The sequence below is a fragment of the Periophthalmus magnuspinnatus genome, chromosome 21 (genome assembly GCF_009829125.3).
Source record: "Periophthalmus magnuspinnatus isolate fPerMag1 chromosome 21, fPerMag1.2.pri, whole genome shotgun sequence".
Taxonomy (NCBI): Eukaryota; Metazoa; Chordata; class Actinopteri; order Gobiiformes; family Gobiidae; genus Periophthalmus; species Periophthalmus magnuspinnatus.
The window spans coordinates 31,618,494-31,632,051 of NC_047146.1; the positions used below are offsets into that span (position 1 = coordinate 31,618,494).

At 39.3% G+C, this 13,558-nt stretch overlaps 1 protein-coding gene across 1 annotated transcript in view; it reads right to left on the bottom strand.

Moving 5' to 3' along the window:
* Window positions 1–786: 786 nt before the first annotated feature.
* The window catches only part of col6a3 (collagen, type VI, alpha 3), a 60,253-nt gene continuing 47,481 nt past the window's right edge, over window positions 787–13,558 (bottom strand). Inside the window, exons 62-65 of the mRNA XM_055230521.1 lie at window positions 12,489–12,677; window positions 10,894–10,968; window positions 4,278–4,463; window positions 787–1,451 (exon numbers count right to left, since the gene is read on the bottom strand). Of these exons, the coding sequence (XP_055086496.1) occupies window positions 1,411–1,451; window positions 4,278–4,463; window positions 10,894–10,968; window positions 12,489–12,677 (491 nt within the window). The 3' untranslated portion in view covers window positions 787–1,410. The remainder of the gene's footprint in view (window positions 1,452–4,277; window positions 4,464–10,893; window positions 10,969–12,488; window positions 12,678–13,558) is intronic.

Genomic DNA, 13,558 nt, shown 5'->3' on the forward strand with positions numbered 1-13,558 from the left:
CAGTAATCAAGTCTGGAAGTAACAAATGCATGGATGAGTTTTTCAGCATCGTTTTTAGGTAAAATATTTCTAATTTTAGTTATATTTCGCAGGTGAAAGTATGCGGTTTTACAAGCTAGGTTTATATGGGCTGTGAATGAGAGATTTTGATCAAATAGGACTCCAAGATTTTTTACAGTAGGGCTAGAAGCTATACTCACATTGTCGAGTGAGAATATCTGGTCTGACAGAGAATCTCTTTGACCTTTGGGACCAACGACAATGACCTCTGTTTTTTCAGGATTTAAGAGCAGGTAATTCAAGGTCATCCAGGTTTTGATGTCCTTCACACAGGCACTGAGTTTATCTATTTGATCAGTCTGATTTGGTTTCATTGATAAGTACAGCTGAGTGTCATCAGCGTAGCAGTGAAAATTAATGCCATGTTTTCTGATAATGTTACCCAATGGCAACATATACAGAGTAAATAGGATTGGACCAAGCACAGATCCTTGTGGAGGCCAAGTTACGTGTCAGACATGTGGAGAGGCAAGTCTGCTCATAGTAAGAATGCATGTTTTTTCTAGGATTTTTAAAAAGGAATCAATAAAAGCCACCTCTTAATATGTGTCAAATTAAATAATATACATTTCAGTACATTTGTGTTCACATGTGGCGTTAGGCGTCCCAGGTTGACTCATGCACCTCCGTCATGGGACTATTGAGAAACTACTATGTCACAATCGATAAAATCCTATGTGAAAGACTTTAAATTCAAAACAGGAAAGAAAAAAAATGAGTTGCTCGTTTATTAGAAAGTTTTGTTCATTTTTATTTCCCCTCTGCTCAGATGAAACACAATCCAAAATGGAACATAAGTAGAAACAGCTCCACAAAGTACATTCAATTTCAAGCTACAATCTATGTGTATTTTCGAGGCTTTGTACCCAGAAGTGCACTTAATTTGAACTTTTTAAAATTGTTATCTAGAACCTAAGCATTGGTTGATTGTCTTTTAACACAGGTAAACTAAGCTCTTGGTTGTGACAAAAGTGAAGAAATTGCACAGTTAATAGGTGAATCTTAAACATATTTTCACTATACTCGTAAAGGTTTATTGTAAAATTTGTCCACAATATCTATATACATTTCTTAGTTATGAAACTGCATTGACGTAACAATCATGGGAAATTCAAAAAAACATTTAAAAACTTCATTTGTAAAACATACTACATAGCACCAGTTGTTTAACCTTACATGCAGCAAAAAGTGTTGGTGTCTTTTTCTTCTTGTGTACAAACTTCAAGGATTTGGGGATAAAGTTTGTTTTGAGTGGAAGAATCCAGTGCAGCCACCTATGGTTTGATGTTGGTATTGCATCGTTACAGTTATGGTCAGTCCAGATGGTCGTCTAGGAGGTGATGACGGCTCTTATGTTCTTATAGAAGCCATAGCCTCCTGGTGGATGGGGACTGTGGACATAAAAACACATCAGTGTCTAATGTTAAGTGACACAATTCACTGGAGAATTCAAAGCAGATGTGGGCGGAGTAAAGCAGTGTAAATGAGGCTGAAAACAGTAGCTGCTAGCAAAGAATCTGCACAGTAAAGGCAATAGCAGTGCGCGAGCTAGCTCACGGTGTCTCAAAGCTAACAGGCACTTTGATTAAAATCAGAAAATATAAAATGCAAATTAATTAAAATAAAGACTAACCAATTATTTTTATATGTAGAATATCTCAGTTTATGGTGTTTTAATATTTATTATGCCTCGAAATCCAGAACTAAACCAGGACTAAACCGGGACTAAACCAGGACTAAACCAGGACTAAACCAGGACTAAACCAGGACTGAACCAGAACTAAACCAGGACTAAACCAGGACTACACCAAGACTAACTCAAGACTAAACCAGGACTAAACCAGGACTAAAGCAGGACTACACCAGGATTAACTCAGGACTAAACCAGGACTAAAGCAGGACTACACCAGGATTAACGCAGGACTAAACCAGGACTAAACTAGGACTAAAACAGAACTAAACCAAGACTAAACCAGGACTAAACCAGGACTAAAGCAGGACTACACCAGGATTAACTCAGGACTAAACCAGGACTAAAGCAGGACTACACCAGGATTAACGCAGGACTAAACCAGGACTAAACTAGGACTAAAACAGAACTAAACCAAGACTAAACCAGGACTACACCAGGACTACACCAGGACTACACCAAGACTAACTCAAGACTAAACCAGGACTAAACCAGGACTAAAGCAGGACTACACCAGGATTAACTCAGGACTAAACCAGGACTAAAGCAGGACTACACCAGGATTAACGCAGGACTAAACCAGGACTAAACTAGGACTAAAACAGAACTAAACCAAGACTAAACCAGGACTAAACCAGGACTAAAGCAGGACTACACCAGGATTAACTCAGGACTAAACCAGGACTAAAGCAGGACTACACCAGGATTAACGCAGGACTAAACCAGGACTAAACTAGGACTAAAACAGAACTAAACCAAGACTAAACCAGGACTACACCAGGACTACACCAGGATTACACCAAGACTAACTCAAGACTAAACCAGGACTAACTCAGCACTAAACCAGGACTAAACCAGGACTAAACCAAGACTACGCTAGGACTACACCAGGACTAAACCAGGACTAAACCAGGACTAACTCAGCACTAAACCAGGACTAAACCAGGACTCAAGCACAGATTTAGCCATCACAGTTTAAACCCTTTTCCCCTTTTACCTGCTTCTAAGGGATAAAATATTCAGTGATGATGCACATTTAGCCAGTTTTAGGTTAAAAGTATAAGTTGCACATTTAGGTCAATTTCTCAATATATTTTGTAATATCTTTAACAGTTCATTTTAGTCGTCCTCTGCCAAGTGTAGTGTTAAACCGGAGTATTGAGTAAGAGTTGGTTCTTCCAGTTTCTGCTTTCTTTACAAAATACTAAATTCCCAGCGTGCTTTGTGCTTATCACGTCTGATCATTGTGACGGAGAGAGGGCGAAATACCAAAAGTACTGCTCATGTGTGAATCCATATTAACATGTGTAATGCAGGGCAGCTGTGTGAGACATGGTGGATTTCACAAGGAAAGAACATTCAAACAAGGCCATAAGGAAACACTGTGGGGTTTAGAACACACAGGCTCAGGGTTTCTCAAACTGTGGGGTCGCGAGCTCCTTCAGGTCGCACTTGGATAGAACTTCAGTTTGTGGATTTTGTCTAATTTCGATTTCATTTTATACACTTTTTGTCCTGCTTTCTGGTTCAGAATTTCAGTACCAATGACGTACTCCCTCCCACTATACAATGTCCACGTGTGTTTATTTATTTTTATGCAGGATGCCCTTCCAGCTTCAACCCTGTCTTCCTTTTTCCAGGCAGTGACTGTTACAATTACTCATGTGATTTGCATAATAACCAGCATTATCACTTATTTAGCTTAATTTGGCTTCATTTAAAGGAGAACCGGTTAAGATCCCCAAATTTAAAGCCAACCTGTGTAATATTTTACATGTAGATAGATAAGCGTTGTGTCATTCGGTGTAATATTACAGACAAAACATCATGGAGACAAGTTTTGAGCCAGATCTGTAGAGAGGCAAGCACACTCACAGTAAGGAAGCATGTTTTTGATGGTTTTGTAGAGAAATATAACGCCTTGAATTCAATACTCTATTTTCGGAGTTTAAGTAGCTATTTTTTTTTTGTTTTTTTCATAGCAATTTTTTTATGGCCAGGGGTTTGACTTATATGTGAAATATATGTTTTTTCTTCATTATTATGTATTTTTTGGGTGGTGCAACTTATCTCCAGCGCGACTTATCTCCAGCGCGACTTATCTCCAGCGCGACTTATCTCCAGGGCGACTTGTCTCCAGGGCGACTTGTACTCTGGCGCGACTTATACTCCAGCGCGACTTATCTCCGGCACGACTTATCTCCAGCGCGACTTATCTCCGGCACGACTTATCTCCAGCGCAATTTATACTCCAGCGCGACTTATACGCTGGAAAATACGGTAAATGCTTTTATTTATTTATTTATTTTGCTGAAATCGTGCATGGCGGAGATTTAAACAGCTTTTCTATAGTAAATGTCTGTCTTTAGGCAACACTAACACGTTTGTATATGCACAGAAATGAGGGCCGTGTCCATTTTCTCTGCGGTCAACACTGTCACTGAACATTTGCACTGAATAATGCAAATGTATGAGCCATTATTATATACCTGTCTATCTCTCTGTCTGTCTTAAATGTGTGTCTCACCTGGTCTGCCACATGTTTTGACACACTCCGCGTAGGTGTCAAAGCGATTCTGGTTTCCTCCGCAGCCTCCGTACCAGAAGCGCGTACAGCTCCGACTGCTGCTGTCGTAGTGCCACTTCAGGACAAACTTTGCACACGTCCCCTCCTCTTTGGGCTGTTTGCAGATGTCCACTGGTGTAAGAGACGCTGCTGTGTGAAAGAAGGACGAGACGGGAGACGCGTGAGACAAGTGGAACGATGTATGAGAGAGAGACAGAGGAGAGACATGTGAGACAAGTGGAACGGTGTATGAGACAGAGAGACAGAGGGGAGACGTGTGAGACAAGTGGAACGGTGTATGAGACAGAGAGACAGAGGGGAGACGCGTGAGACAAGTGGAACGGTGTATGAGACAGTGAGACAGAAGGAGAGAGGGAGGGAAGGGAAGAGAGGGAGGGAGACAGAGGGAAAGAGAGAGAGAGGGAGGGGGAGAGAGAGACAGAGGGGAGACGTGTGAGACAAATGGAACAATGTATGAGACAGAGACACAGAGGGGAGACATGTAAGACAAATGGAACAGTGTATAAGAGAGAGAGACAGAGGGGAGACGTGTGAGACAAGTGGAACAATGTATGAGACAGAGAGAGAGGGAGAGAAGGAGGGAGGGAGGGAGGGAGGGAGAGAAAGCGAGGGAGAGACAAAAGGAGGGAAGAGAAGGAGAGAGAGACAGAGGGAGGGAGACAGAGCAGAGAGGGACGAAGAGAGAGAGAGACAAATGGAGAGAGGGAGGGAAAGGGGGGGAGAGAGCAAGAGAGAGAGGAAGAGAGAGAAAGGGAGGGAGGGAAAGAGAGGGAGTGGGAGAGAGAAAGACAGAGTGAGAGAGAGAGACAAAGGGACAAAGAGGGAGGAAAAGAGAGGGACAGAGCGAGGGAGAGAGACAGAGGGGAGAGAAAGAGAGAAAGAGTGAACTAACCCCATGTCCCAGGAGAAAATAATAATCAAATATGCAGTTTATCATGAGCTTTGATTGATACATTGGGACAAGAATATAAACTAAAACTATGTCAAATATAAATCAGGTTCAGCTTTTTTGTTTTCATTTTGAAATGTGTTCTTTTGGATTCATATGAAAATATCACATCATTGACAGTAATATGGACTCATGTCCCTGTAAGGTGTTAATACAAGTCACAGTTTGTGGCTAAAATGAATCTGAATCTCAACTAAACAAAACCGATCTTGGTAAATAGTCACATTTTTATACAGGACACTCTTCAGGACACTCAAAGCACTTTACATGAAGGAAAACACACACATTCACACACACATTCACACACACATTCACACACACACTGGGGCGAGGTGGGTTAAGTGTCTTGCTCAAGGACACAATGATAGCATTCAGCATGGGATAAGTAAATATGTATCGTTTGTGTACTTGTACTTTGGAGATACAACTGTTTCTACAAATACTCCTGACGCCAAAGAAGTAAAGACCTTCAAGTTAAGCCCAAAAACAAAACTTGATTCTTTTTCCCTGCAGAGCGTAAATAAACATCTGAGCGAACATAAATATATCTGCAGGTTTGGTCAGAACAGAACATAAACGTGGCTTGGATTGTGGGATGGATTCTAAGGCTCATGATTTAAGTTGTGAATGTCTCGTTAAGAGTTATATTCCCTGGAAAAAGTGCAGTTTTCTCTACATTTGAATATATCATTTGTGAATGTGTGAAATTAGAGGGAGAAGAAAAGCCACAAACATGGAATTTGTGACTGCAGTGAGGCTCAGTCAGTGTCTCTGTGAATCACAACAACTCAAGGTAGTGAGGAAGATGAAGATTTATAAAAAGATACTGAGAGGTGGTCCTAAAAATGTAATATAGACAGCATAATATATGACGAAGGTGTAAGAAAAATCTGACATTTTAAACGACTTTGTTGCCAGGTGTTAAAAAATAATAAGGAAAAAGTTACATTTTGATGGTTTAGAGGGTAAAGTTTAGACGGTAAAGTGGAGAGGGTAAAGTTTAGAGGGTAAAGTTTAGAGGGTAAAGTGGAGAGGGTAAAGTTTAGAGGGTAAAGTGGAGAGGGTAAAGTTTAGAGGGTAAAGTGGAGAGGGTGAAGGGTGAAGCAGAGAGGGTGATGTGGAGAGGGTAAAGTTTAGAGGGTAAAGTTTAGAGGGTAAAGTGGAGAGGGTAAAGTTTAGAGGGTAAAGTGGAGAGGGTAAAGTTTAGAGGGTAAAGTGGAGAGGGTAAAGGGTGAAGCAGAGAAGGTGAAGCCGACAGGGTAAAGGGTGATGTGGAGAAGGTAAAGTTTAGAGGGTGGAGTGGAGAGGGTAAAGTTTAGAGGGTGAAGTGGAGAGGGTGAAGGGTGATGTGGAGAGGGTAAAGTTTAGAGGGTAAAGTTTAGAGGGTAAAGTGGAGAGGGTGAAGTTTAGAGGGTGAAGCGGAGAGTGTGAATATTTCAATAGAGATATTAAGGGGTGGTCCTAGAAAAATATTATTAGGAAAGATGTAAAAATTGTAATAACCTCGTCTATGTTCATAAACACAAGCTACAGGTCAGATCTGTGGAGAGGCAGTACAACAGTTCTTGCAGTTCATGTCCTGATTTAGATGTAAATCACATATCAGTCCTAGTTTGAACCTACTTTAGTCCTGGTTTAGATCTACTTTCTCCTTTGCATTTATATTCATAGATTATCGTCGTTTTAAAACTTTAAGGCCTTTTTCAACATTTTCCATTTGGTTAAAAACTCGATTACATGGAGTAACATTTTCCTTCTGCAAACAATAAGAAGCAGAGCTGTTTGAAATAACCTCTTCAGCTCAAAGAAAATGATTATGGAAGATAAAACACGTTGCTAATCACTGACTTCTGGGCAGATTTTCAGGATATTTTAGTAAAAAAGTGCAGTTATTTATTTATAATTATAAGATAGAGCACATCTGGCTTGATTTAAGTCTACTGTTTAACCGTGTGTAAGTGCAGCCAGTGCTTTCCACTACTGACAGACCTCTGATGTATTAAACTTTACTCTGTGTGAGAATCAATGCCAAGAAACAATGAACCCGTGAACAAGGCTTTCCATTCATTTAACTGTAGGCTTGAGCTTGGCTTCTGTGTCAAACCTCCAACGTCTCATTTTCCACTCTTTTTCTCATTTTTTTTTTCAACAATCTACATTTCTGAGGCTGAGTGGGCTTGTGGTAGAAACAAAGAGCCTTTTGTTTTCACGTTTAGGAGGAAATAAATTTATGTAATGGTGAAATAATGTGAAACTTTGATGAACTAACTGAGGTCCAGATATCGGTCAAAACTGTCAGGGCGATTATAACAATATGGTTTGGAATAAAGTTAAGGTGCTTTACGGAGCCAAGTAGTCCCGCCTACCTCTTCGGAAATTCCCATTATTTTATTATTTTTTTCCCCATATCGTATTGTATAATGAGTTTGAGAGTTTGTTGAGAGTAATCAGCAAAGTGGTAACAGGACACATGATTAAATTAATTATTTTTTAAAGTTTTTTTTAGGTTTCCAGCATCTCCACTCAATGGTTATTTGGAATTTCCCCACTGTGGGACTAATAAAGGCATCAGGATCCTCCACTCTGCCTTTAGATACTTAAGAATTGATTTTTTTTAAAAGTGGGAACAATATATTCGTCATTTTTCTAACCGCTAATCCATACGTTTTGCAATTTCCATAAGATCTGCATTTACCAAACAACAAAGTACAATGACAATATTAAAGGATCTGATCTGTGTTATTATGGCGTTCCCTCAACAAAAACATACTTAAAGTTGTGTTTTGTTTCATTCACACATGTTCAACTCGCAGATCATGCATATTGAGGCTGCTTTCTTCTCTCAAACTGAAAACACTCCTTTCCACCTTGTGATGTCATCATGTGGTGATACAGGAAGTGCTCCACTGTGTTTTTAAACTCCACACACCTTCATTTCTAGAATCATTTGGATCATTTCAGCTCTGGAATTTCCAATCTCTCCTGAAGTAAAGGTAAAAGGAGCTGTTAAAATGGTCGAAAACTACCACTTCATGACATCACAAGGTGGAACGGAGCGTTTTGAGCTTTGGAGATGTTACAGACTAATGATAAAGTGTCACTCAAACATGTGTGAATGAAACAAAATGCCTTTAAAACAATTAGAAGAATCAGAAAAGCAGACGTCAAAACACTGGAAACCATAATAAATACAATACTAATACAAAATGTAAATTGATTTTTAAATGTTTAGTCTGTAGCAAATATTGATATAATATTTACATCCATTTGACAAACTCTGGATTCATTTGTGGATCAGGCTAAACTGTGGCAACACCGTCTCTGGAGATTGCAAAACATTTATCTTCTTCTGTAACGCAAACATAATGGAGTGTTTAATGCACTGCACATGTGGCATTAAGAGGGCGCTGAGAGTAGAGAGAAAATCCATTTTCTTTGGCAGGTTCCAGAGCAGTAATATGTAAAACATGGGCTGGTGAGATAACTATGATGAAACTGCACAGAGCTTGGCCCCTTAACAAACTATTTCATATTATAGTCACATTTTTATTGTAGTAAAACACCAAATAAATTCTTACCAAACAAGCCTTACACTTTCTGAATCAAATCCTTCTGTCTTTTTGATAGAATTGCCCAAATGTTTTGCCAATTTCAACACAGCAAAATTGAAATGCTTTTATTATTATTACTACTTCTACTATTCTAATGTGCAGTATTCACGTGTTTTACAAGTTCAGGTGATAATTAAAGATTCTATATTGCAGAAAATGGACTCTTGTGAGCTTTTATCTGTTATAATGATGTTACTTCTTCAAAAACAGACCTGGAGTAGTGCTTTATTTTGCATTATTAGCCTGTTTATATCTCCAAAACTCAAAACGCTCTGTTCCACGTTGTGATGTCATGAAGTGGTAGTTTTCAAGTGAACAGCTCCTTTTACCTTTTGTTTAGTAGAGATTGTCAATTCCAGGGTTGCAGTTATCTATATCTGTTTTCTGTTTGAGAGAAGAACTCAGCCTAAATGTGCAGGTGCGTTTGTGTGTTAAACATGTGAATGAAACAAAAAAAACACGACTCCAGGTCTGTTTGTGACGAGGAAACAACTTTATAAGATAGATCAGAAAATATTGTAATATGAGCCCTTTAAAGTAATAATTCAGTTGCTTAAAGGTGCACTATGTAACTTTTCTATGTAACCACTTGTCTCCAAGGAGATGCTATAACGTTACCTGGAATGTTCCACAGTAAAGCATTTAACAAATGTATTTCCATAGAGAAAAGCATGTGATGTCACTAAAGTAAGTTTACAAGTCAGCTCTGTGTGTAGGCGAGATGATCACAGTAAGAGTGCATGTTTTTCAAGGTATTTTAGCAATAAAAGCATCAGGCATGTAACAAATGCAAGATACATAAATGTAATGCAATACTCTAGAACATTTCAGGCAAATTAATAACATCTCCATGGAGACAAGCAGGTGGCAGACGCTCCACCAGAAAAGTTACATACTACACCTTTCATTCACCTCCACTATGCATGAGTTTTCTGTCTAGGCCTGTATATTTACTAATAGTAATAGCAAAAGACGCAATTATATCTGTTAACTGGACAAATCGTTGTATGAGTGAAGACGTTTGGCTGATCGTCCAAGCCTCTTCTTCAGTTCTGGTCAGATTCCTGCTGGACACTGCCTTATATCTGTGTGAAGGAGGAGCTAACAACACTGAAACTGTAAACAGCTATTGTCTCCAGTTTCATTTTAAACAGCCCTATTCAACCTTTAATGACCCTGCTATTGTTCTCTTTGTTTTGGGTCTGAGGATGGAGTTTTAGATGAGGGAGAGATTATGTCTCAGGCCTCCATTCCTGTTTAAGTAAGGATTGTCTTTCCTAACAAAATTTTCTTTTATTAACTCTCCTCTCAAACCATTTCTTTTCTCTGGCTCAGATCTGAACCTCACTTTCTTCAAAGGAGCGGTCAGTGTCTGTGAGATGTAGATGTACAGCAGACAGCAGTTGGTTCATTCTCTTATGGAGTGGCTGTTTAGTTTCTCCAGTTTAACTCTCACTACACTGAATGGAGTAGACTATATTACTTTGTTTATGGCTCAGAGTTTTGTCCTTTGGGTGAACCAGTTTCTGTCTTCAAGTGTTTGTAGATTTGAAATAGACTGGAATCTCAAACTTTTTCAGACAAACCTGCTGTGTAAGGAATAGTTACACCTTTCCTTCTCGGTTCAGATTCCCCGTTGTCCTGTTTATTAACTCTCTTAAATCTATTGAAGGTCCATTTTGGATATGAACAAGCAGAGGATAGATTGTGGCTGATTTAATTTAGTCTTTTGCTACGGATCAGACCTGGACGACTGAGAGATTACACAGATACTAATAGTAATAGTTTTGTAAGTATATTATTCGGTGTTGAAGTGCTTTGAGTATCTTGTGCTGTGTTAATATAAGGTATCATTTTTAGTTTTACTTTGAATGCACTTAAAAAAATAATATTGGAAATTCCTTACCATGTGCATTTTAAGAAACTATAAACCTTTTTACCCCGCTCTTTGCTCAGTGCCTCTGTCTGTACGTACATTCACTGTGCTGAAGTTTACCTTGTTCTGGGAGGACCTGCTTCTGTTCCACCTGCTTTTCTTCTTTGACTTCTTTCTGAGGTTCTGGCTCAGGCTCTGCAGAAACAAAACAAAAAATATTTCAATTTTAGCTCAGGTTTGGCGGTGTACCTCCTGAATGATCTGCTTTGCACAATCCCTTTAAAGCAGGTGGTCTCTGCTTTAAATCCCCAGCTCACCTGCACAGTGAAGCAGCGGCAGGCAACAAGCAAACTCCAAATCTGTGTCAGAAGTGGGTAGTCGCTAAAGTAAGAGTAGTACCATTACTCTAAACCTATTCTGTATTATTAATAGTTAGAAGTACAATGTAGTGCTAAGTGGTAAGTGCTCGGTCTCGTCAGATCTTGGAGGCTAAACGGGGCTGAGCGTGGTCTGTACTTCGATGGGAGACCACTGTGAATGATGTATGAGTGAATGATTAATGCCATGTACAGCACTTTGGATGTCTTTAAAGGTGCCATATTATACATCCAATGCATTATATTATTATTACTATGGCATCAATTGACTATGTTAAAGTTGAAGGTGCAATGGACAGAAATCGAAGGTGAAAATGTGAAAGCGAGTGCAAAACCTGTGACCTAGAGTTGCGTCTCTGCGCGCTGTTTAGCCTCCAGCGCCAAAACAAAAAAAGAAAAAAAATACGTCATCAAAACAAGACTTGAACAGACGATCACAGATTTAGAGGTTGAGATCTGTCCTTCACTGGTTTCTCTTTTTCCTACTGGGTTTTTTGAGTTTTTCCAGAAGAAGGATCTAAGGACAGGGATGTTCTGGGACACTTCTCCTTTTGCTTGTTTTCTGTTGATTAATTTGTTTGTTTCTGTTTCATTGTTGATTTTGCAACTTTCTACTGATTAAATCAATTCTCATGTTTAGCCCAAAGAGGCGACTGCTGTTGTAATTTAAGGCTTTACAAAAACAAATTGAATTAAAATTGAATTGAGTCGATTTGGACAGTCATGAACAACCCAAAATTTTACAGTCTGTACAGTTTAATATCAACGTATAACTGTCAAATCTCAAGTAAACAAACATCATCAGTATCATGTTTTGACGTGATACCATCTCAAAATGACATGACGGTTTCACCAAATTACGTGATAGTTTCATGTTAAAACGGGACACAAAATGATCATGGAATTATGTGATACATGAAACGAGGGACTACAGTAGAGGATCTATCCACTTTTGCACGTTTGTGTGGTGAGATAGAGGCTACGCTACTGATGTCGGCATGACTTGTAGTTACCACACCCTCGATTTTTGTCAATTGCACCATCAACTTAAAGATAGTCAAATGACACTATATATTACTTACAGACTTTCTAACAGAAGCGAGAGTAACCAAAGCTTTTATTAAGAGTAGTACACTTGTCAAATATATTACTCAAGTAGGAAGAAGTATTTAGGTGTAAAATCGACTCTGAGAAGTAAATGCAGTTGAGTAATTGTAACTACCCACCTCTGTTCAGTTTTAACTAGTTATTGCAGGTTCAAATCTGGGGTAAAAGCTTTAATGCGAAGACTTCAGGCATTTCCATTCCTGTAAGCTCTCGGCATCACCTTTGACTCACCTGTTTTCATGCAGTTTTTCAAGCAGAGGGCCTCAGTCTCGAATCTATTTGCATTCCCTCCGCACCCTCCATACCAGAACTGTGTACAGATCCTGTTCTTATAGTCAAAGAACCACTTAGCCTGATAGTCTTTGCAGGATTCCCCCGGGTCATAGTCAAGAAAGCACGGATCGGCAAACGCATTCACAACTGTAACATGCCAAAATAACAGTATTGAAAGAGGAGAGGAGAGGGAGAGAGGGGTCAAAGTTCAGAGGTTAAATGTTAAATACATTAGTGGTTACCATAAGTGAGTGACACCTTAGTGATCAATTTGTTAAAAGTGTTAAACGGCCTTAGGTGTGGTTTGTTATTGAAAAAAGTGGCATACAAGGGAGTGATATCAATGTACAGTACAGATTAATAAGAAGAAAACTACAAGATTAAATATTTAAAGTGGATAAACCTTAAAACAAGCTTTGGGGGGTTAAATGTAGTATGAAGGTAGTTGGTTAAGAAGTAAACGTGTTCTTAAAAAAACAGTCTTGGTGAATTGAAACTAGAGGAAAGTGTGCTGGAATGTTAGTTAAACAGTGTGGAATTATGGTAAAGGTTAAGGTCAATTCAAGTTGTCCCCCGTTGGAAATTACCAAACCTTTAAGCAGCTATGGGAGTACGGAGCTGGAGGATTACCCGATTGTATATATTTTAGGTATAACCCGCTCAAATACAGTATGTTAAGATGCACTTTAATTGTCCTTTTAAGGGAACGTGTCCTCTGCGTTTGACCCACACTTCTATGTCGCTGGAGTAACCCGTCAGGAGCAGTGGGGATTTGTCTACTGTGCATGTTTTGCTGTGAGACCAATTTTAAAGATCCACTATGTAACTTTGCTGGTGGAGGTTGTGCCACTTGCATGTCTCAGTGGATATGTCATTGCTTCAGGCCAGAACACGCCGCACGTGTCAGTGTTTACGTGCACGCCCTCGGAAAAGCAACGGGTCAACGTGAGGACGGCCGCGCTGGCAGGAAGTTTGTCTGCGTGTAACAGATCTACAGTGAATTTAACTAACTGAGTAGGCTTGAATTT